Source organism: Colobus angolensis, unplaced genomic scaffold (assembly GCF_000951035.1).
Source record: "Colobus angolensis palliatus isolate OR3802 unplaced genomic scaffold, Cang.pa_1.0 Scaffold108, whole genome shotgun sequence".
Taxonomy (NCBI): domain Eukaryota; kingdom Metazoa; phylum Chordata; class Mammalia; order Primates; family Cercopithecidae; genus Colobus; species Colobus angolensis.
Window position 1 is genome coordinate 2,561,685 of NW_012111808.1, and position 25,367 is coordinate 2,587,051.

The 25,367-nt window shown below is 38.1% G+C and overlaps 1 protein-coding gene across 13 annotated transcripts in view; it reads right to left on the reverse strand.

Moving 5' to 3' along the window:
- TCF4 (transcription factor 4) overlaps positions 1–25,367 on the reverse strand; it is a 428,077-nt gene that overhangs the window by 14,012 nt on the left and 388,698 nt on the right. For 12 of the 13 annotated variants that reach the window (XM_011949109.1, XM_011949128.1, XM_011949137.1 and 9 more), the window contains 4 exons: positions 22,121–22,188; positions 20,615–20,693; positions 17,991–18,067; positions 15,189–15,392 (listed from right to left, as the gene is read on the reverse strand). In XM_011949109.1, coding sequence (XP_011804499.1) covers positions 15,189–15,392; positions 17,991–18,067; positions 20,615–20,693; positions 22,121–22,188 — 428 coding nt within the window. The remainder of the gene's footprint in view (positions 1–15,188; positions 15,393–17,990; positions 18,068–20,614; positions 20,694–22,120; positions 22,189–25,367) is intronic. The other variant, XM_011949120.1, reaches the window with a different exon arrangement.

Sequence of the window (25,367 nt, forward strand, 5' to 3'; positions counted from 1 at the left end):
CTGTTTGAATTTGTCATTGGATATAATTAAATGTCATTAGATATGCAATAATTATTTTGAATCATGTAAGCACCATATAATCTTAAATAACCTTAGTTTCCAAGAAAGGGCTTGATAAACTGATTGAAGTACTTTTAAATCATAGAACTTAGACATCAAGGGCTTAGAGGACCTTCGTTATATATCAGTTAGGTCAGACTCTTCATTTTACAAAGAAAGCTAAGGTCAAGAATGGTGAAGTGACTTAAGATCTAACTTTAGATGTTTAGTTAGAGATCTAAAACAGATTTTGAACTCAGAAAACTTACAACACTGAACAATTACATAGGAGACGGGAGCAGAGTTAGGGGGCAAGAGGGGTTTATTTCCCAGAGTTTTTGTTTTAAAACAGTGTGTGTGTGTGTGTGTGTGTGTGTGTGTGTGTGTGTGTATGCCCATACATGCACATACACACCTAGGTACAAGCATATGACATACATATATATACATACATATGTAGATATAGGAAAATCATTTCCATTTTCTTTATTGTAGGGGGGAAATCATAGTTCATTAACTCAGGCCAAGGCCAAGATGTCTAACTAAATTATAAAATTTAATATTTGCCACGATCCCTCCAACATAAACAGATTTAAAAGACATGCAGATTCAAATTAGGTGGTTGTTGGCAAGGCTGTTTTTATATGGAGATGCATTCAGCGTTGTGGTAAATATCCTTGTCCTTATCCTCCAGCTAACAACAAACACCACAAACAAAAAAGACATTCAATATTTTTGCTCTCTTTGTTTCCAGGCAGTATTGTGAAAGTAATTATTCTGTTGTATTTAAGAGGCCTATTTCATGGATGGGAAAATGTATTAAATTTCATTTGGCAGTTATTCAATCCTAGTTAATGTTATCTCCAGAGATAACTGCTTCAAAACAGGCTTTCAGACCTCAGTCACTTCTATTCTACCATAATCCTTCTAAAAGAGTATAGAATGGGAACTTTAGGAAACTTGTCACAGTTTCTAGACCAAGTGATAATGCCACAAAACTGGATAAACTGTTATAAACATTTTGGTACATCAAAATTAAAGTTTGCTGTTAATGGCATCTGGTTTCCAATTCTGGACATAGGTTTTTTTGTTTGTTTGTTTTTAGAAAGAACAACAAAATGGGACAAAGACAGAAGTCCTGGTAACTGCGACTTACTGTTACTTTTCACTCTTGCTTTTCCATTAACACAAAAGAAAAGCTGATGTGTTTTCACTGTAATTAGAAACCCATTGATAGAGAAAACAGTTTTGGTGTCTGAGCTGTAATCTCCCCATGAAATATCAATGATACATGACAGTTGTAGAGTACTAGATTTCAGTTTCAACTATCTTGCCAGACCTCTGTCATATTTGAGGAAAGCAAACTTATTTTCTCAAAAGTGCAAAACACCATTTAGTACAAAAGTGTATCTTTTAAAGAGGTGGGAGGCGGCCATGCAAACTTCTTTAATGGCTCACAGATGGGAACCTGGAAGTTCATGGAACGGCAGCAGCAGATACTGTGAGGAACAACACTAGAGGCACAGAGGCTCTGCAGGAAACAAGACCTACCTCTAATAACCACCTGTCGTGGGAGAAAGAGCTCACATCTGGGACACTCCAACCACAAACATAATTTCCATATTTCTCAGTTTAAAAAATTATCAGATTATTTTTCTTTAGTACACGTGATTAAACCTTTAAGAGACTTTTCATTAGCATCAGATCTGGATTCAATTCTTTTGTTTGGATTTTTATTTGATTCTTAACATGTTTGTTGGGAGAAGATTTCATAACTGTCTTGAGAACACCTACATTGTTTTCCAGAAACATCACAGCTTCACTTACGTTCTGTATGAAATGTAAGGTAATTCCTTACTGTGTAATGCTTGGAGATTTATTTAGTATTTATTCTCCAGATACTAAAATAATTTTCAAGAGGATTTAAACATGATCTAAATGATCCTGACCTTGGCAGTGCTTGCCTATCATGCGATCAGCTGGGCTGAAACTCCCCTGGATGTTCACCAAAATGGTTAAATGAATGATTCTGTGATATAGTTCAAGAAATGCAAATGGATGTGAGCCGACCTCAGTTCATCTTTCTTGTAGGAACTCATACGTTCCATCTATTAAAACTGTTTCATTGATCTTTTCTGTATCTCCACCCCACACCCTCAATTCTCAACATCATTTTCCCATAGTGGAAACCATAACTGGATGGAGCTCACCTAGGGGGACAGTGGCAGGAGATTAACAGAGCCCATTCCTCTATCTCTTCCTTGCTCCACGTAGCAGGCTAGTAAGTAGGTGGTATGGAACTAAAGTTCATCCATCCTAGTGAACCAAACATATCTAGCACAGAGAGTATGGTGAAGTCTAGCAATTATGTGTAAACAGCTTTTGTTTAAAGGAAAAGACAACTGGACACTTGATTTACACTTGGAATTCTGAATGCCTGAAGTGCAAGCATACCTGTGACAGTGCACAGTCATGCTGCTCACCTCCACACACTTTTTAGCCAGTCCAGGTGACCCATACCTAAGGATCCCCAGGGATTCACCATTACCAACTGGCCTTTATTTTTTAAATGCTTTTCTTGTTATTAAAGTAACACATGCTTACTGTAATATATTTGGAAAGAGAGCAGAAGTGTAAAGAAGTTCACCTAAACTAATGAACCATTTCTTCCCCATCACTTTCTAAATACTCATCTTTTAAATGCAATATTCTCTCTCCATCAGTTGATCCCTTGCAATATTAAGGCTTCAGCCTGGCTCTTGCCCGCTGCATGGATTCAGTCTAAGAGGTCCACCTTGTGCCAATGCATCCTTCACCTAGACGCCCAGGACCAATGCAGTTCCCTCCTATTTTTAAATTCCTCACTATCAATGTTCAATTACCTACGCATGGCCTCTCATCTAACGGGTTGATGCTCATATCACTAAGGCTTGAGCAAAGCCCTCCCTCCTCTGTCTGCTGGGCTGGTTTTTTTCCCAACTCACCAACTGCTTCTCTTGTATCAAAGCTCCACAGACCCCCTTACTCTCTGACCCTTCAGTGCTGAGTGGTTCTCCAGAAATCTCTACTTTCTTGTCACCTCACTGAGCTCACTATGCATTACAGACACCACCCTTAAAACACATTCAAGGTCATTGTTGAATGGTGCAGGGCATAAACTTCAATAAGTTTGTTTTGCTGCCATTCGTGAAGTCTATACTTGTCTCCACTTGTGAGCATCCCATCTTAAGGACAGGAACTGCACAGGTCACTGCACAGGAGTGTAATAGTACAATGTGCAATTAGATGCTTAGTAAACGATGACACAAATTTTATGGATCTGTGAGACTATGTCTGAAATCTAAGGCCTTTGATATTGTCAAATATACATTTAGCATGTTTCTATCAAATAATAAACATTTCACTTAATTTGACAAGCACCTTATGAAAGTGTACTATATGCAAGACACTATATGGGCATTTGCAGGGAAAAATAATAAAAGACAGACACGTCTATGACTTTGCAGGCACTGATTTTTTTTTTTTTTTCTTTTTTAAGATGGAGTCTTGCTCTGTCGCCCAGAAAGGAGTGCAGCGGCATGATCTTGACTGCAACCTCCGCCTCCTGGGTTCAAGAGATTCTCCTGCCTCAGCCTCCCCAGCAGCTGGGATTACAGGCATGCACCATCACGCCCAGCTAATTTTTGTATTTTTAGTAGAGACGGGGTTTCACCATGTTGGCCAGGCTGGTCTCGAACTCCTGAACTTGTGATCCTCCTACCTCGGCCTCCCAAAGTGCTGGGATTATAGGCGTAAACCACTGCGCCTGGCCCAAACACTGAAATTTTAATGGTGGGATAATATAATTACTATACAAGGCAAAATATGATGAATATCCTAAAAGAGTACAAGGTCATGTAGGGTTTTAAAAAATGAAGTCATATCCGTTTGGGAAACCAGGGACTACTTAAAGAAGAACATGGTATTTTAGGCAGGTTTTGAGTAGATGGGTAGAATTTTGATACAGATTATCCAAATATATTTTTTAAGAGCTGATGCTTAACACAATTAAATAACATCCCAACCTTAAGTGAAAATTTCACTTTACATCAGTAAGTGGCATGATTTAGATACTGGGTATGTGTGAAGAAGCAAGCAGCTATGGACTGTGTGTTAACATGTGTTTTCATATTGTCAGACCACATATTTCTGACAAAAAGCAGATTTTTGTAAAGCCCTTTGTGAAGCTCAATGGCTTTGCTACAAAGTGAACAACACAGGGCATTTTGGACACAAATGATACCTCACTGGATGTGTGTATTATTGGCCCAAATGATTCACTCTTATTTAATTGCCATGAAGTCTTTCATCTCGCAGCTATACAATAATAGTTTCCATATGACTAGTGGCTCTGCTATAAATAAGATCAAAAGCAGAAGAAAGGATTTAATAAAAGAAAATGACATTAAGAGTAGCATTAAATCAGGGGGAAAATACCAATATCCAACTCTTTTTTTTTTTTTTTTTTGAGAATAAAGCACCCAGAGTACTAAGCAGCTTCCCCAATATCTCATGAAAGGTCTTTTTACAAGCAGCAGGTATATGCAGAGCCCATCGTGTGCACGTTAGAGTGGCAATGATTAAGTTGTGGGGATGTGTGAGAGGCACAAGGCAGAGTGCCCCATTCAGAGTCAGGCTGGAGAACAGGTAATAGACCAAACGGCTAATTTCACACGGTAAAGAATACAACTGCAATGTGTCAATGGCAAATGTCCACCCATTTCTCTGTCCTTTTCTGTTCTATTTGATGGAGAAAGACTTTTTGGTAATCCAGAGTTTCTCAGAGAATCATAACATTGCTCAATGCCTGTACATGAGTTCTGAGAAAGGAAGTTTTTTTTGGCAAGGCACGGTGACTTGATATGAAAAGCCAACTTCCCAAACAAATTTTCTTCTAGTTCTTAAAAAAAAATACAATGTTAATCTCTATTCCCGACTGGATAAACAGCTGCTAATAACCTCCAGCTCTCAGGGGAGGAGGCTTATTTCCTTTCATCTTCAGACTGGTGGATACCTGACGTGCACTGGCCTTTAGTGGTTCCACATGCTTTTTGCTTTGCTTTTTTTCCAAACTGCTTCGGTATGGGTCTTGCCAAGTCGGGTCTCTTTTCCCCCTTTCCCTTCGATTGCATCCAAAACCTCGGAAGATATAGTCAGTTATGGTACTGCTTATTTGAAATAGTCGTTCTTTTACTGTTGGTGTGTTTAAAGAGGAAATTCAAACACTTATAATCTCCCAAGGAGACTAGAGCCTTGGGCTCTTGTATCCTGAAGCCCTGTGAGAAAAATGACCATTTTAGTTCCTTTCATACTGAGCTAATTATTCATTTGAGGGCTGGCTATGTTCAAAACTACTCAATTTCTAGTAGTATTGCTTGTGCACTTACTTATAATACTTATAGCTGTGTCCTAAATAAAGGAGCAAACTTCAACACTTTTTCTTCTAATAGGAAGTGCCCTGCAGAAGATTCCAGAGCCAGCCGGCCCCTGGAGTCTTTCTCACTTGCTCTTAAGCACCTGCTTTAATGGTGACCTCAGTTCTATATCTCAAGATTTAGACATTTTGCAAAACAGCTTTTTAAACAAAAACCAGCTGTTTCCCATCTAGACTACAGGGGGAAAATTTGGGGCAGCTTACAGAAACATTACCCAGAGACTACCATTCTCCAATAACTTTCACACACTTTCAGCTCCAAAAGAGACCCGTCCGTGTGCAGAAGCCAGAGAGAAGGCAAATGTGAAATTAAAATGTGGAAACTCAATACCGTGGTTTTTGACAATGTGTCCAATTAACTGCTTTAAAATGAATGTGGCTATTGTATCGGGACAATGTTCCCCCAAAGATGTCATTTAACTAATATTGGACAGATCTTTTGGTTAAACTCAACTTTATAGTTCTAAGATGATTTATGGATATAGAGGAAGCTATAATTATGCACAGCTGTGAATGTCAACCAATTAGGCAGAACCCTCACATTACAGAACATGTAATGCTACAGCTTTTTTTCAGTTCTCACTCCTAAAGCTGCTTTGCCTAAACCCTCTTCTTACTATGAACCCATTTTCAACTTCTGTTTTCTAAGCAATTAAGATACTTTTGATTTGAAAAATTTACAGCCACAATAAAAGTTAACATAACACAACGGCCATGGAATGTGAAAAAATATAAAATGGCCAAGGCCTAATTTTGGCTTTTAAACGGTGCCAAGTTGCTCCAGTATTTTCTGTTTTGGTATGAATGACATAACTGAATTACTTCATGAGTTGCTACTTTAATTCCTAAGGGTGGAAAATTCCATGAGTTAACTTAATTTGGATGTAAAAAATATACATGAAAGCTCGCTCTTCCTGTGGACTCTCATGTGAAATATTCGAGCCAATTGCTGGAGCTGCCGTGCTGTGGAGGGGCTTTTCCCCCAGTGCAGCCCTGGCTGGCAAGCTGCAAGGGCTGGTATTATCAGGCAATTTTCTTATCTCCATTTGGGTGCATGAGCCTTTCTTTTCTGTTTTTGTTTTTAAATCATGTTTATTATATGGCTCTGCAGCGCCTTTTCTATCCTGTCTCTAAGTGTTGAAATTCTATGTGGACTTGAATATGAGCTCAATGGCATCTTCTCCGGGAAGCATTTCCTAGCGGTCTGAATCGCTTCTTAGGTCATTTCATAATTCTACCTTGCATTATAGTTAGACCCATATTTGTATTATCACCCTACCACGGTAAAAGCCCTGTAAGATCAGATACTTTCTTTTACACGTTTATGAATCCCCAAAAGCATCTGAGGCACAGCAGATGCAGAAGGGCTGAATGAACATATGTGTATTTTCTAATATTTTCTAATATATACAATATATACTTTTCCCTCCAGAAAATCTGCTTTCTTGAGAAAATAAGGGTAATATTACATTTTTTTAAATGCACAGTTGTGCCTATTCCAAATTATGGATAGTTTAAGATTATGTCCTTGTAACAGTTCATTTAAAAAATGATGATTACTGTGCTATTAAAAGTGTCTGCCTGCTTTTTCCTCCAAAATTTAAGAAGAAAACCATGTAAGGATTTAAGAATATCATGAGGTTATAGGGTCTATTTTAAATATACGTGTGTGTGTGTCCTTTATATTATAAAACTGGGAAAGACAATAAGGTTTCTGTTTTTGATTTATTTAAAATTCATGGCTCCAAGATGCAAAACACTAGAGAATTAGGATTTGTTTGTCCTAGGTGCAGAGAAAGCAGGGTTTTGAGGTAAACATTCAATGCCAGACTGTTTCAACATCATAGGGTCTGAATTTGAGTAAAATATGTATTGATGTGGAAAGAAAGGGAAATACCTAAGGTGACCAACTGCATTCACATACGGGCATGCACAGTGTCCTAATCACTTTTCTTAGGGCTTGCTGAATAGAGCTTAAAGGATCTCACCTCTATTGCTGTATTCAGAATCTTTTGACTTTTCTTTAAATTAATATAGAAATATCAAATGGTGAGCTCAAGTATTCTGCAGCTGTTATCACTAATCCATGGTTAAAAGAATTTCTTCAAGTTCTTTTTCCCTTCTGTCCTTTTTCCCTTTTCAGTTTTTTCAAAATAAAGTATGATATTGACAAAGATCAAAACTTTCAGTTGAGCTTGCTAATCTGCTCTCCGAAATACTTGACAGTTGTGGAGATTAGGAGAGATGATCGAACACCAGAGAAGGCAAATATCCTAATTTAAAGAAAAACAAGATAGTAGCTATTGAAAGATGATGTTGACCACCAATAGCTTGGGTGAAATTCTGTAACAGGCTATTTAGAAAATAGTTTTGAAAGTGCTCTGAAACAGAGGAATGGCCTCTCAAACTCAGTCTGTTTCCACCAGAGCAAGGCCTTCTGGACAAGACTCATTTCCTGCTTCACAGTGAGTGCTGCACGCCTGCCTTCTGGGACAATGCTACGGACACAATGAGAAAAGGTGGGCCACACAGTGTATAAGGAGGGAGACAGGACCAGCTGAGATTAAACTAGGGATAGAAGACAGCACACGTGTAGAAAGAATGTCTGTAACACTGAACCTCATGGCCTTCTGGTCAATTCCCTCCCCTGAAAATATTTTTCTTGGTGGCTTTGACGTGGGCATTAGTCAAACCCATTACATCTGCCAGCAACAGAGATGGCAGAGTATGTGACTGAATGAGGACTTCAGGGAACCCATTAAACAGGAATCAGACCGAGGCTACAATATAACATTCAATGAGGTTTCATGAAGTTTTGTACGAACACAACAAAAAGTACACAGTGAGACTGGGGAGATATGTGGCTTATGGACTTCAGTTGATTACAAATTGAACATATGTCAGCAGGGCAATGAAAGCATCAAACACAGCAAAACAGAATTTTGTTAGGTGGCCTTAACGAAGATACAAGGTACTGAATGGGGGAGGAGATAGATCCATCCTAGTCCACTTGATCCTTCCTTAAGCACTGTGTTCAGTTTGCGATTCCACACACTAAAAGGTTCTTGTGGAGAAACAGGCATCCTTGCTAAACTAGGGAGAATGCACTTGGAAGCGATGGAGTTCACGACAGGGAGTCTGAACTTTTTTTCAGGTTAAACATTTGAAGATACTGATGTTTCATCTAGAGGAAAAAAACACTGAGTAGACTGTCTTCAAATAACTGAGCTTCTCAAGCGCTTGTTGGACTTGACTTGCAGGCAATTCTATTGGGCAGAAACATAAGGACTGCAGAAAAAAGCAAATTTGGGCTGGACCTAGGAAGAACTTTCCAACATTTGACGAAAATGGACTTTGGGGGCATTTGGAGCACCCTTGAAGGAAGGAGGTTGATCAAGGCTTGTTGACTGCTGGGCAGGGAATCTGTAGGAGGATTTCAGTAGAGATAATCTCTTAAATTCCCTGAGAGTCCATGGGAATAACTGCTTAGAAATGAAGTATGCACTCAAATAGACATAGGACTTTACGAAATCAAAACCTGTGAAAGGCCAAAAGGAGCAAGACTGAAGATGCTGATGCCTCTGTTGATCATATCTTTGTTGAAGAGGTCCACATAGAAACAGAATTTTCTGAATTCTGCTGCTCCCATGACTATATACCGGTAAATGCCACATCACATCAATGCCCACTACCCTCTCTTTTTGCCAAATATTATTGGCAGAGCTAAAGAGCAACTCGTTGCAGGCAGCTTAGGGCCAACTAAAGAGTTTTCTTGGATTTCATTAGTTAAGTCAGAGTAACAGAATGGTTTCTAATATCTACCACTCACAGTTGTGAAATGGTTATGATATTAGGGTAAAGAGGAAGTCGGCTGAGCAGTGTAGGATATAGCACAAGGAGTGCCGGTCCGCTTGCTGTTTTGTCTGGTTTCCTTTTTTGTGTCTACGGCAGGGTCTCACTCTGTTGTCCCGGCTGGAGTGCAGTGGCACAATCTTGGTTCACTGCAACCTCTGCCTCCAGGGTTCAAGCAGTTCTCCTGCCTCAGCCTCCTGAGCAGCTGGGATTACAGGTGTGCGCCACCATGCCCGGATAATTTTTGTATTTTTGGCAGAGACGGGTTTTAGCATGTTGGCCAGGCTGGTCTCGAACTCCCGACCTCAAGTGATCCACCTCCCTCGGCCTCCTAAAGTGCTGGGATTACAGGCGTGAGCCACGTGTCCAGCCTCTTTTGTCTGGTTTCTAATCCTACTGGTGAGTACCCATGGTTTGGTCACTTCCCCTTCCTAGGCCTCAGTCTTCAAAAGAAGGGCAATGGGTTAAGTGATTTCCAGGGCACTTTTAGAATCTAAAATTCAGTGGTCTGAGCTCTTAACTGTACAAGGAAAACTACTTGAAGTTGTTTGTCCTATGAAGCCCTGAGAGGTAAAAGCTTTAAGGAATGCTCTTTTGAGAGGCTGCCTTTAATCCAAAGTAAAACTAAAAATGTTACTGAAAAGAGGAAAACTGGGCTAAGATCTACTTTTATTGGTGGTTTCTGAAATGGGTTCCATACCCTCCACCTGCAGGACTCTGGAGGATGCTGTGGAGGACAGGTGTGTGGGGTGAGTTGCACATGACTCCCCCATCCCTAAGTCAACTGGAAGAGTTTCTCATAGGAGATGACCACTCTTCTACCAAACAACCATGTGATCTTTCACTACTGGATAGGAGTTGGGCCCCTGGTCTTTTAGAGGGCATAGCAGACTGACAGGGAGCCCTCTGCTTAAATACACATCTTTTCCTACTAGTCTGTGAATTCCTTGAGAGCACAGAGCCTACACTTGGTAACCACGGATAAATGTTATTGGAATGAATAAACAGACTTTAAACCAAAAGGACCTGAGAGCTACACTAATGCAATATATGAATAGTAGAGGGGATTTTTAGCTCAATGACCCCATCATTGGTGACTCTATCAACAAATAAACAGGAACACACAGAGTCACATAAAGACAAGTTTGATGTGGGTTTTGTTCTTATTCAGTTAAGAAAGAGGTTAGGTCATTTGAAAGGCTTCTTTTCAGGTTTCATCTGTGGATCTGAATACTGAATGAGTAACAGAGAGAATTATATCTGGAAAATTGCCCTTTCCATAATTTATAAGAAATCTAATCATTTAATATCAGGATTAATCATGGAGGTCTCTGAGGCAGAGAGGGAATCATACTTGGTAAGAGTTTCTAACTAGGGTATTGAAGACCTGGATAGTTCCCTATTCTCCCACATTCAGAGTTTCTGCTTTAATTTTGGAAGACAAGTGGGCAGTTACAGTAAGAAAAATAATTTGGTATCTTAAAATTTGCTACCTCAAGGACCCTGGTAGGGAGAGTTCACACCTCTGAGGCACTCAGCACAAACATGTTGGTTTAAGAATAAGTGGAGAGACAATGTGAGTTTTAATCCAAGCATGCCACCACATTGGAGGGAAAGTTCTCTGTCTATACATTTGGGAAGAAAGCTGCTCTGGGAACCCAGCCATGGAATACCTGGAAACTTCTTTTGCCAACCAACACTTACCAAGGTTTGAAAATCACAAGCTCTTAGCATTTAAAATAAGTTCTGAAAAGGTGTTCTTATAGATAATCTCTGGAGAGTATGCCTGGTAGTAAAAAAGAGCACTGAATTTGGAGTTGATGTGCTTGAGTTTAACTCCAGCTGCATGACTTGAGACTAATTGCTCAAACTTCTAAGGCTCACTTTACCGACACCTGAAATGGCCACTATTATCACCCTGACTGGGCTGTTGTGAAGACTGCCTAAGACAACGCATGCAGAGCGCCTAGCAGAGGGGCTGCCAACTCACACTCAGAAAATGTTAAGTTTCCTAGTTTCTTTTCTCCAGTTTCTATGGATGATCTATTTACGGGGGTCAGGGGGAGAGAGACAAAATATAATATGTGGGACTCGAGGAATTTACAACAGTTGGTAAGGCAGAGTCATATCTATAAAAGATGCACAGCTATGCAGAGCTGGGTAGGATAAATATCTAGAAATGGTATGATTCATAGGGCTGTAAGAATAGAGAAAAAAACGGCTAGCATGGGTGGGGGAGCAAGGGAAGGCTTCCTGGAAGAAGAATGATTTGAGTCAGTGCTTTGAGAATGGGTGGGTATTAGGTGTACAGAGATAAGCAGATAGGGCTGGACAAGACAGACAGATACAAAAGTACCAAAGGAGAACATACGGGGTGAATTCTGGTAATATGCCCAGCCTGGTCTTGCTGGAAGACTTGTTGCAGATTGGAAGAGCTCAACATAAGGCTTTCGGTAAATGGTAATGGGCTTCAAACACTGAGCTAAGGAATTGGTCTTTATCTTGTAGATAACGGAAAGGCAGCGAAGGTTTTTGAGCAGGAAAGAAGCATAGCTCAATAATATCATCCAGAAAGCTTGCAAGTATACAAACATTCACTCCCGTGTTATAAGCCATGCCGCTGTGAAAAAAAAAAATCCCTTTCATTATACTAATACTTGGTAAATCACCGAAGACCTACTTCAGAACTCCAAGGAAAACATTTTATGAATCAAAAGCTAAGGACAATATGTTAGCAATTAAATGAGATAACATAACAGCCGAGGCAGAACCACAGTTTTCCCCACCACGATTTCAAGCTGCTGCAGAAAGAAATGCTTATATCACCTTCCAAGTTATCAAGCCATTTTGTTTTGATTTTTGGAAGGCGGGGAGAGAGGAAACGAGAAGCGTACAGAGGTCGAGAGGATTCAAAGCTGTCTACTCTTTAATCAGAAGGAATTACTAAGGAGAGTTAGAAAGGTGATGTGCTCAAAACAAAACCGGGACTGGGATGAGTATCAAGTTACTGCAACTCGCTTCCGCCCAGAACAACAAACGAAGGTGTGTAGTTGGGAATGAGACTCTCACCAGTGCTCTCTGCTGAAGTTTCCGGTGCATACCTCCCACGGCTACTTTATTTACTGCAGCTGGCCAAAGTTTTATAGCCTGTTTCATGTATTAAAATTCAAATGTGGAAAACATTACCAGTATCCTCCTTGAATTTTTTTGTTGTTGGGGGTAAGGGGGGTGAGTTTTTTTTTTTTTTTTCCTTCCCCTTAAACTTCCTTTTTATTGTGGAATGTATCAAATGGTCAAAGGCTAACTTCAGACTGATTAAATTCAAAAACTATTTCCTTTGTTCTTATGTTTTTGTTTTAAAATTCATACCAGTTTGCACCGGAAAGATAGGCCAAACCAATCCTTTTCACACACATTAGTGTTTCAGGCTGAGGAGCTCAGATTCTGGGGACACACTTAATGGTTTTCAAGAAGAAAGGAGAGAGACTGCAAAACCCCATTTGGTTCAAAGGGCAGCAGGGTGATGACATGCCATATCTTTGGAGGTACGCTATGAACTGGTTGGCTCTGCGGCTGTCCTTGATTGAATATTAAATGTCTTTAGAGGAGAAAACAGGAACTTTTCCTTATCAGCAAAACTGGCGGCTTTATTGCTTGTGTGTGTGTGTATGTGTGTGTGTGTATGTGTGTGTGTGTGTGTGTGTCAAGATCAAATTAAAGGGGTTTCTATGTAATACTGGCTAATTATTTCCTTTTTTCTACCATTCTATTCCATCATCTCACTTTCCCTTCTACTGAGGTCAGTCCAACTTCCTATCTCCAAAAATAATTCTATTCTTTTCCTCCCATCCCACCTCTGAATCTGACTCAAAAAGGAGGCAATTCAAAGGCCAAATAGTCCCAAAAAGCATTTATGTATAGTTGAATATTTAAAAGAACCACTTAACCTACATCTGGTATTTAAGAAAAACTTTACATATTTATGGAAAAGACTGTCTCTCTGAAGCAATGCCCTGGGTGCATGTTACATCCGTTTAACATATGCAAAAGGAACACAGCTACAGAAATTAAACTATTTTTCTCTTGATTGAGAGCAGATATACAGAAATGGTTGTAAGTCACAGATCTGGCTTTTAATAAAGCCAGATTTCTTAATTAAAAGCAGTATTGTTTAAACATTGTAGTTAAAAAAAAAAAGAGCTGTACAAACGAAAATCTCATATTATATGTATCCCAAGTGTATTTAACACATTACCTGAGGCCAAGCTAAATTAAAATCTAGACTTTTCTTTTGTAAACTCTAAGCAACTGCCATGAACATATAAACAATTTTTACTCAATGATGAATTTTTAGGGCAAAGGTCAAGGAAAAGAAACAAAGATTTCTCTTTGGCATTCAAAAATATCTTTCCACATTTTAGATGTGAGTTCATTGCTTCTATTTATAAGCCAGTATTTTTGGTTTCAAATTGGTTGCAGATTTCAGTACTACACTGTTCAGAATGGTACTCTTAATCTTAGCCTTTTATTAAGAGAAACTGAAAGATGGACAGGAGAATACTACTGAGTAAGAACTTAAAAGAACCTCATAATAATTAGTATGTATTTTGCATTTCCTTTTAAGACCATGCTTAAATGAGAAATGCTACAATGATAATGGAAAATATACCTTCATCCAAGCAACTTTTAGCGAGCCTGTAACGGACAAAACAGGATAGTAAGGTGCTCAGAGACCAGGTAGAGCTTGTGAGGAGCAGAACTACAGAGAATCACTGGCCCAGTTACATTCTCCACCACTCTGGTCACCTTATTAATTGTCATCACTTAATATTCTATTAAGAAGAGTCTCTGAATCTTCATAATCATCCCCAAAAGAATTATCTCCAAAATCCTTTCAAAAGTAATGAGGAAAAAAAAAATCACAATTGTAATATGGACAAATCTGCTTAAATATAATTCAAATAAAGACTTATTCTAAATAGGTAGTGATAAAGCTACTCTATTAAATTACACAGCCACACACAATGTATTTATACCAACAAACATACCATATATTTCTATCTCCCAGACTCAGAACTGACAGACACTATATTGGCTTCTTTAATTAAAAAAAAAAAAAACACTAATATTTGAATTACTAGCAATGTCATATTATAATATGAACTCAAATTGTACACTTTGGCCAGGGTCACCAAAATGAATAATTTCAAACACCAACAATGACCCAGTAATTCACTCTAAAAGGGAAACATGTGTCTGCACAAAAACTTAAACGTGACTATCTACAGAAGCATTATTCATCATAGCCAAGGAATTGGAACAACCCAAATGTGTAATGTGGTATGTCCATACAGTGAAATACTACTTGACAATAAAAATGAATGAAGCTCTAATACGCGGCAAACTATGGAAAAACTGCAACAGTCATACTAAGTAAAAGAAGCCAAGTCAAAAAAGACTACCGCATGTTGTATGATTCCATATATTCAAAATATCCAGAATAGGTAAATCTATAGACACAGAAAGTAGATGAGTGGTTGCCAAGGGCTGGAAGTGGAGGGATGGGGAATGACTGCTCAATGGGCACCAGGGGTTCTTTTCTTTTTGCAGGGGGCAAAAATATTCAAAACCTAGACTATGGTGATGGTCGCACAACCTTGTGAATACACTAAAACACTTGAAATGTACACCTGAAATGGGCTCATTGTATGTTAAGTGAATATATCTCAATAAAGCTGATTTTTTAAAAAAACAGCAACAATAGTATCTATACCTGACATTCTAGCTCTATATAACTATAGAGTCTATAAATTTCATCACTTACCATGAGTGAATGTCTGTTGGCTGAAAGAAGGCCGGTTCCATACCCTGAGCCCAGACCACCCATGGCTCCATTATGAGAAGGTCCAATGATTCCATGCATGTCCCCATGACCACCAGGCATAGCTGTGGATGGGCCCACTGCATGGTTCCGGAGAACATGAATAGCATCATCCAGTCTTTCTAAACGATCTTCAATTCGGCTTTGCTGTTGGTCAACAAATAATGTAAAATTAGATTTAGTTCAAAAGGGTGCCTAAATACGTAAGTAAAACTTTAGTTGGCAAAAAACACACTGCGGGTTTTTCCTTAAAACAATGTTAATACAAACAGTGTTGTTTCCAGAAAACTGGTAGAACATGTTAATGTTAAAATTATAGAGTTATTTTTTCATGAACAAACTAAATTCAATAATTGTTCCAGGACATTATAACGTTCATGTGCTACATACGGTACTGCCTTTTGAAAGACAATTTAGATTTATAAGAGAAAAATGTTCACTGAATTTAAGGAACTTTCTGGCAGGTATTAAGTTAAAGAGTTTTAAACAATTAGCACTGGAAAGATGACCTATTTATAGTTTCTTAATTAAATTATTCTCCTGAAGGTATAGTTCTTTGGTCTTCCCTATGGTATAAGACACAGTGCTAAGTACCAAATCAGAGACAGGGAAAAGCAAATGGATGGTAATTTCTTGTTGAGTTTTTACAGGGTGTTTCTGGCTTTCTATCTGTCATCAAAACCAGTGGGTGTGTGGTGGTATGTGTGTAAGGGCTTCAAAATGGTTACAGAAAAAAATTATATAAATTCTGTCAACTAAAGTAGTATAAGATTTTAAGACTGAAGAATCACAAACACTTGAATCAGTTGTTCACTGGGGGCATCTAACTGAGTTCAAAGCCCCAATCACAGTATAGAATTCGCGACTTTAAACCATTAAAAACCAACCAACCTTTGTTCATCTTTGCCATTACGATACTAGTTTTACACGACTAGACAATACCTACAGTTTTTAGTGAAGAAAAAGTGTGTGTTCATTTTAAAAATATGTATTCATTTTAAAAACTGTGATCAATAATGGTATCAAATACCACTGTCCAGTGTACACTATTTAAAATATACCATCTCACTGATCCTCATTTCATGTGTGTACGGGCAGGCAGGGAAGACATTATGATCCCTTCCATACAGACACGAAAATGAGGCTCAAAGACATGAAGTGAATTAATTACATAGCGTCACACTGCTAGGAAATGGTAAAGTCTGAGTATGAATCTAGGTCTTTTTATTTTCAATCTAGTGACTCTTTGTACTAGATTATGCTACAATCGACTTTGATTTGAATGGGCTGTGCAAACACGTGTACCAGCTCTACTGCATGAGAAAAACCATTTCTAATTATTCTATACTGACAGGAAGAATGTGTGTCTAATATAGTAGTCTATGGTATAGAACATTTTGATTTGGTGGGTTTGGGAGTTAAACTACCTTCCCTAGACTGCTAGCTTTGCTACGTACTTGGCCTTGGAAAAGTTACTAAACCTCTTAGCGTGTATGCTTTTTAATTTATAAATATGGGAATGATAATACATACTTACTTCTGAGTGTAAATATATGCAGGAAAAGAAATCATACATGTGTCTATCACAGTTTCTGGCTCACAGCTTCCTGGTAGAGAGAGCAGTTTCTGCTTGTGAATCTCTTCTTCAGTGTTCAGAATTCAAACAGAATGGAAGCTGTGGTCCATAACTATACACCTCATCTTTACAGTTCTATAGTTGGATGAAGCCTGGTTTTGATGAATAGGACCCAGAGAATAACTGATGAAGGAAAACACTAAAACAACTAATTATTTGGATGTGGTCCACAGATTAATTGGACTGGGTGGTGCATGTATGTTTCACTGTCCGGTTTCCTTTATTGGTTAAAATGCATAGCTGAATGATTCACATACTATAGCAAGGAAGAACACAACAAAGGAGGGAAATCCACCTTTGCTTTGCTTTTCAGATTTTCCTTAAGATTAAGCTGAAAGGGAAGTATATAAGACAACACTAAGGCAGACAGATAAATCTATGTCTTCTTCCATGTGTCATCTCAGGATATGAGGGAGAAAAGAAAATCTCAACCCCGAGGAACTAAAAGGCTCCTCTCCCTCACTGCTATTCCTTCCCACTAGATTCATGTACTGCCTAAATGCTGCACAACCAGCATTGTTTCATGCATATTTCTGGCCCCTACCATCATGAGGAGAGAAAGACTGAAGTGTCAGACACTGAATCATCATGTGAGTATTTACAATAATTAATTTCATCCATGGAAATTTTCAGCAATTCCCTCCTGGAAGAGTAGGCATTTCTCTACCACGAAGGATACCAGTGGGTTTCTACGAGAAGGAAATCTCCTGTAAACTTGTCGTTCTGGAAAGTAAAGCCGAGGTAGACGAAATCAAACGTTCCAGGTATAGGACATAGCTGGAGTTCCAGCACTCTGATAGCAGGAAAGTGATTTAATCATCAACAGGGATCTTCCTTAGAGATGGGGAGGAGACCATTGCCCTTCCAGGATTTTATCTGGTACTTAGATATTTACAGCCCTGGGGCTTCCATTACAGTAGTATCTGGGGTCCCATTTCCAAACAGGAACAAGCATAGCCTAATGACTCTGGCTCCAGCAAACTTGTGCGCTTAACACTGACTTAAAGTTACTAACAGGGAAAATCAGAATCTTGGAGAGTGAAGGAGACTGAACAAGAAAGAACATGACCTGGAAATGGGTGGAACAGAGACTGGCAAATGAGACATACCAAAGAGTGTAAGGGTCCTTCATAATTAGGAGACGATGAGGCCTGTCCTCCATTTCTAGACCAAACAGCTGTGCCTGCTGATATTAAAATGGGAATTTCAATCAGATCTAGACACACGTAAAAAGATGCTTGCCAATATTTTAAACAGTCCTTTTGGAGACGGCAATGATGATTTTCATTTAAACAATAAGGTAAATGCATGTAAACTTCCCATATTAGAATTTTGGGACAAGAAAAACATTTTAAATGTAAAATACGTAGACTTTACATAGACTCACAATTCCCCCAGGCTGGCTGTCTCCTAAAAGAGAACATTTAATTGATTCTGAATTTTGGTTAGAAGGGTGCCTGTGGGAGAAAAACTATCACTATGGAGTCAAGGTACTTTTAAGGGTACAAAAATGGGATTTTGTTAGACCTTCATGCAAGGCCAGTTTATGTTAAACCAAAATTCTTGCACCAATGGAAAACGGCTTTGCTACTTGTTTTCAAAACAATCTTTAGAAAAAGATAAATCTTGAAAAACTTTTTAAGGGAATAAGATTAGTTATCAGTGATCCACTAAGCCGGAAATTTGAAGTCAATATACAGCAACAACTGTAAGTTTCTTCTGAAGAAAGTAATTTTTTTTATGATTCACTGAACTTGAAGGCTAAAAAAAGACTGCTGTTAGAATACATATTACATGTCTAACCTACAAAATAAAAAACACTTTAAATTTAAAATAATACACATTCACTGTAGAAAACTTGGAAAATACATAATTCAAAAAAGGAAAAAAATAATAGCTATGATCTCACTGAAATCTCATGCCCCGACACTGTTAGCACTTTTAAAATCCACTCTTCCTGTCTTTTCTGGGTGTGCATGTATATTTTTATGCTAAATAAAAATAGAATATTTTGTTCAATTACTTTTCTTGACAGAATTTGGACAGAGCCGTCGGTGTGAAAATAGCAATCTGTCCCCATATTTGCATCTTCATAAAAGTTCTTTCTTCCTAACACGTGGTCTTCCATGATGCATTACCAAGACTCAAAAAGTGGCATCTCTAGCCTTGTTTCTGTGCCTTTCACTGAGAACATGCTACTCAGGTCGAGGGAATTTGTGATGTTTTCTGGACTGACTGTGCATCCCAATTTTTCTTTCCCACCGTTAATCTAGAAATGGACGGCAGAACTGTGAGCACCAGATTTTTGTCCAAGCTCTGCTATTACTACTGGTATAAACTAAACAACTCAACTCCCTTTCTGGGACTCAGTATTCTCATCTGTAAAATCAGGGTATCAGACTACATTAGTTGTTCTCAAACATTATGATACCACAGAACATTTTCTTTTTTCCAAATTAGAAAATGAATAAAATGAAAGCTACTTTGTTTGAAATGTGGAAACTGGAGTTCCACCTGCTCAGATTTCTCTACTTCTTGTTGTCTCGAAAGGGGGATACTGACACTTGAAATCATTTTTCAGAGTGTAAGAATCTGGTACAGAACCCGAGCAGGACAACAATACTGAACTCTACTTCCTATTTCCACCAGGGGGAATGTTTCATTACCCTCTTAAGATCACCTCAATTGCATCTCAGTTTCAACGTGGTCTCTCTGGATATACAGACTTCAAAATCCAACTGCTCTCTCTATTCTGTGATCCTCCCATACCACGGAGGCTTGGAAGAGGCTGCCATTAAATCCCAGCTAAGCCATGGCCATCATTTCTGAAAGTTTTGTGGCAATGTGAAACCTCCTGTCCTCAACCAAGGAGCCGAGTTTACACTGGGCCATGAGAGCTGCATGCAGGAAATATATAGGCAAGTGACTCCACTATAAATTACAGTAAGCTAAGGTTTCCATCAGGTACGGATGTGATTTAGGTTTTGTTGTTGTTGTTGTTGTTTTGTTTTTTTAATAAACCACCTGTCCCCTTACCAAAGAGCAGAGACATGAACCAGGGAAGGCTTTCTGGAAGCATTTATATTGGAAAGACAATGAGTCTCTTAAACAGAACCCTGGTAAGTGAAATCATTTACTGACATAATTCTACAAATTACAGTTATTCAATTTGAAGCCACAGGTCATATGCATGTGCTATACTTTGAAGTCAAACATCCCTTCTACTCCACACAATTACTTCACAATGTATTTACAAAATTATAGTTTCCTCCAAACATCCCAATGGCATGAACTTTAAAGAGGGAATTTGGAAAGCCTAAAATTTCTGCAGGAAATGATCCATTTAAATAGTCTATATTTGATGACTCTATAGTCTATATTCATATTCATGACTATATTAACTGAGTTTTTTTCATCTGAGACGTTTTATTGGAATACATTTTTCTGCTGTTGGGTGTCTTCTGTGGAGCTAAGAAAAGTGTAAGAAATACATTTTCCATATGCCTGTATATTTAAAAAAGATAATCTAATTTTTAAGAAAAGGTCTGGATGTAAACGACGAAACTGTTATCTGGCAATTTGTCTCTCCCACCCTTTGTATTTGTCTGTTATAGGAATGTCAAGCTTTGGGATTTGGGGGGAAGTGAGTATCTACCTATAAAATCAGGAAGTATAAGGGGGGAATCATTCTTATAAACTGTCGTATGATGAAATGGGATTTGAAACACACTACCTGAGAGAGACGGAGGAGAGCCAACAGGAGTTGAAGGGTTTGATGAAAAGCTGTTGTTAGTGTGATCTGGAGAATAGATCTTAAAACATAGGGAGAAAAAAAAAAAACACCCTCATTTATTAAAATAATTCACATTTTTCTAAACTACAAAGTTGTCAATGCAATTCATTTAAAACTTACCAGTTACAAAATACATGTAACAATCAACTACATTACCAGTATTGTCAAATGAAGAACTTAATAATTATTTTAATTTTTCAAAACAACAATTACTGATGTGGTATGGATTGGTGGGAAAAGAGCCAGGCTGGGGTCAGCAGACTTCAATTCAACTCTTAGTTCCTACTGGCTGTGTGGCTATGGGCAAGCCAGGCAGATACTCTGAACTTTCCTTTCCTCATTTACAAAATGAGGATCATTCCTAAGATATTTTGTCACTCGTTTGCCAGATTTAGGCATTTGATTCCATAGCATCAGAAGGCCCAGATGAAAGAAAAACTTTTACTTAGGGCACAATGCTAATATAGTGTGAACTTTTCTAATGCTCCCAATGGTAAAAGCCAAATGAAGAGACAAAATCTTAGAGAAACAAATCTTCACTTACATTTATTTATTTATGAGATGGAGTCTTGCTCTGTCACCCAGGTTGGAGGGCAGTGGCATGATCTCAGCTCACTGCAACCTCTACCTCTCAGGTTCAAGAAATTCTCCTGCCTCAGCCTCCAGAGTAGCTGGGATTACAGGCATGCGCCACACATGCCCAGCTAATTTTTGTGTTTTTAGTAGTGATGGGGTTTCATCGTGCTGGTCAGGCTAGTCCTGAACTCCTGACCTCAAGTGATCCTCCCACCTTGGCCTCCCAAAGTGCTGGGATTACAGGCGTGAGCTACCACGCCCGGCCCTCCACTTACATTTCTAAATGACCATGTTTAGCTTTTGACTAAAATACCAGATATACTCTCTGAGACAATGAAGGTATGCCATTTTCTCATCAGGGAACATGCAAGAAATGTTCAATTTTAGCTTTCTGGCAGTAGCTGGGCAAAGCAGAGAATCTGAGTCTCCCAGGTGCCAATTATGTGACAATTCTTCATGGACCTCAGTTATTGTCTTTTTTTTTTTTTTTTTCAAATGCCTCTTTCAAAGTGTTTTAGAACTATTCCTTGCTAAGACAGTCTTAGTTGGTCAATGTGCAACATTACTACATTAGAGTAAAATACGACATCAGTATAAAAAACCGATAAACCAAAGGCCAGGAGAATATTCCCAAATCCATAATTGAGTGAGGCTTAGTACCATTGCGAGGATGAGAGAAAGAGACTATCTATATACTGGAAGCTTCAGAGCCTTCTCAAATTTTCCAATGACTGTTATGCACGAAAGCTAGCATTTTCCAAAAATCAAAGCTATTTGCCATTCATTTTCTAAAATTCCAAATGTCCACTTCTGATTAAAGTTCACTCTTTACAGTGGTACATATGGAGTCCAAAGTCAATATTTCCTCACCGAAGCAAGTGCTTTCCCCAGAGCATCTCCAGTCTGGGAGCTGCCGGCTGCCCCGCTTCCTCTATTTGCTGCAAAAACAAAAGGCAGAATATGAAAACCAGGCAGTGAGACGTCTAACAATTTTCTATTCCTGGTCCATTTACTCACAATTTAATTGCATTTTTAATGCTAATTACAACACATTAATCTTTAATTAGTATTAATTTGTTTGCTGAGGTAGATGTCCAATATATTCATGTTATTTTTTTTACAGATAAAATATAAACCTGACACCGTGGTTTAAAGATAAAGTGGTTTCCTTGCTATGACTTTCCCCTTGCTGTTGATGAGCTGGCGAATGTAGCAAGCTATGTGATGGTCATTGCTGACAAGTATATAGTACTTTCAGGTCTCTGGAGTCCTCAGAGTCTGGCTTTTCTTTATATTATTTTATAGTAAATGGAATTATCTTCACAAATAACTTACACCTGTTTTCAAATAAATAGAAATTTGATACATAGCAAAATGGCGTATTCGTCTCATAGTTCCACAGTACACCAAACAAACAAACAAAAATTTACACAACAGGTCTGGCTAACAAGGAGAGAAAATATGTTTAATGTTTTAAATAACATATATTCTCCACATATTTAAAAGTCTGTATTCACACTAAAAAAAGTGAACTGGTATGCTACTAAAAGTCAATATGGTCTCAAATTCCAGAGATAAAGTAAGTCTACATATTCATGAAGCTTATCTCTACTGCCTTAAACACTAGTATTTTTATCTATAGAAGAGAAGAACAAAGAGTATTGTGAATAATAAAAGACATATATTCCAGTATATAATTCAAAGCCAGCTTTCTTTAACATGTATCGTTTGAAGGTATCTTGCCTTTAGAACTAAGTGATAAAATGGGATTTCCAGGATTCCTGTGAAGTCTTCAGTATTAACAGAATGCCTAGAACTTGGGATATGTTGTATTTATTAAAGCCTCAACATTAGCAAATAGACATAGTATCTAAATAAAACCTATTAAGGTTCTGGAGGAAAGTTTTTTTCACTATTTTGTGAAATAAGAAAAGAAAAGCTTAAATTACCCAATGAATCCAAGCAAAATTTCATTAAACAGGTATATAATTTAAAAGACTTGCCAGCTCCATTCCTGAACTAAGAGAGCCTTCTCAAATGTGTTGTCATCACCTTCCACACCTTTAAAATGCAGTAGTGGGGTCAGATCTTCAATGGTCCAATTCTATGGCTTTTCCAGGTCATAATTTAATTCTCCTGACCTCTGCTTAGCATAGATAATTTATGCTTGTTATTTTCATATATTTATATTTTGGGTGTCTCAGTCAGATAATTTTTTTTTTTTTTTTTTTTTTTGAGACAGAGTCTTGTTCTGTTGCCCAGGCTGGAGTGCAGTGGCACAATCTCGGCTCACAGCAACCTCCACCTTCCAAGTTCAAGCGATTCTCCTGCCTCAGCCTCCTGAGTATCAGCTGCGATTACAGGCGCATGCCACCGAGCTGGCTAATTTTTGTATTTTTAGTAGAGACAGGGTTTCACCATGTTGGTCAAGCTGGTCTCGAACTCCTGACCTCGTGATCCACCCGCCTTGGCCTCCCAAAGTGCTGGGATTACAGGAGTGAGCCAAGGCACCCACCCGATAATGTTTTGATATATGCTTTATTTGGTTTACAAAACCCACTCCCATATTTATTTGTTAATTGCTAAAATGCTGAAAGAAAACTGGCACATGATAAAAAGAACACAATTACCTTGTGATAAAACAAACTTCTTTTCCATATCACAAAGTTATGATATTAAAATACATGAGTCATTAGCACTCATGATAGGTATTGTATAAGCAAGTTCTTAGAAATGAGGGTCTGACGTCATACAATTGGACCAGTGAGAGCAACTCAGATATCAATAGTATTAAAAATATTTAATATAAGATAAAATACAACAAATTATATCTAGTGTGAAAACGAGAAGAATTTCTGTATTAAGGAGTCCTTTAAAAACTAAAAACAGGGATTGCAGGCATGCACCACTATGCCTGGCTAAGGCAGGAGAATCGCTTGAACCCGGGAGATTGAGATCGTGCCATTGCACTCCAGCCTGGGCAACAGGAGCAAAACTCGGCCTCAAACAACAAGAACAAACAAACCTAAAAACTATTATAAAGAGAAAATAATAATGATGTGAAATATAGGTGACACTAACCTTTTTTCAGTATGCATTACCATGGTATTTGGGGGTACTTATCTTTTTTTTTTCCTAGGAGCAACATTTCTTATCATTATTATATACCTAAAAATTAGATCTACCAGTCAAAACAATTTGTGATATTTGCTTGATTTGAATATAGATTTTCACAAAAAGTCCAGAGCTACAGTGGAAAAATCACATTATCTAACAAAGAACCTAAGCCAAAAAAGAACAAGATATTGCTTCATTACAGATAATATCTGCTACAGTAGTGGCTTTCAAAAGATTAATTCTTTCTTTAAACAACTTTAAAAGGAAGATTATAAATAATATACATATATTTATGAAACTAAACAAAATATTGAACACCAATAAAAATATTTTAGGAACATTTAAAAACTAAATATGTATGCCCCAAAAATCACACATTAGAAGAGGCAAGATATTATGACCATTCTGATTTCTTTAGAACTAAGCCTCTCTAACTAAACTTTCTATCAGTGCCTGTTTTATGCAGGGAGATATTATGACTCAGGAAATAGAATTAAAAATAGAATCAACTGCTTACCTCATCGTGTCATGAAAATGTTTCAGAAAACTACAAAGGTTACTCATGGAAATCACTGATAAGAACAGACTATTTTTTAACATGAAGCCATTTTACCTTGCAACAGCTGGAGTGCCAAACCCAAGGGCTTAAATTTCAAAGCAGTTTACTGGGGCCAGTTTGCCCTTTCACTTGGAATGCCTTTTGCTCTGGTCCAGGAAACACTGGAGAAGCTACATTTTCTAGATTCCCTGAACATGTTAAGCTACTTGGGTCTTTCTCTTACAGATTTCTCTTTTTATTTGTGTGACTGATATAACAAAGGGTATAACTGGAAAGTAAATATATTTTAATTCTCAAGTGGCAGATTTTTTTTTTTTTTTTTTTGCATTGAGAAGTGGGCCATGTTTAGCAAGATACATCAAACCCGCATTTTCAGCTTTAATGTAACAGGGCTTGATTACTCTTTGAGGCCCAAGATTTTTGTCAATTCATATTAGAGAT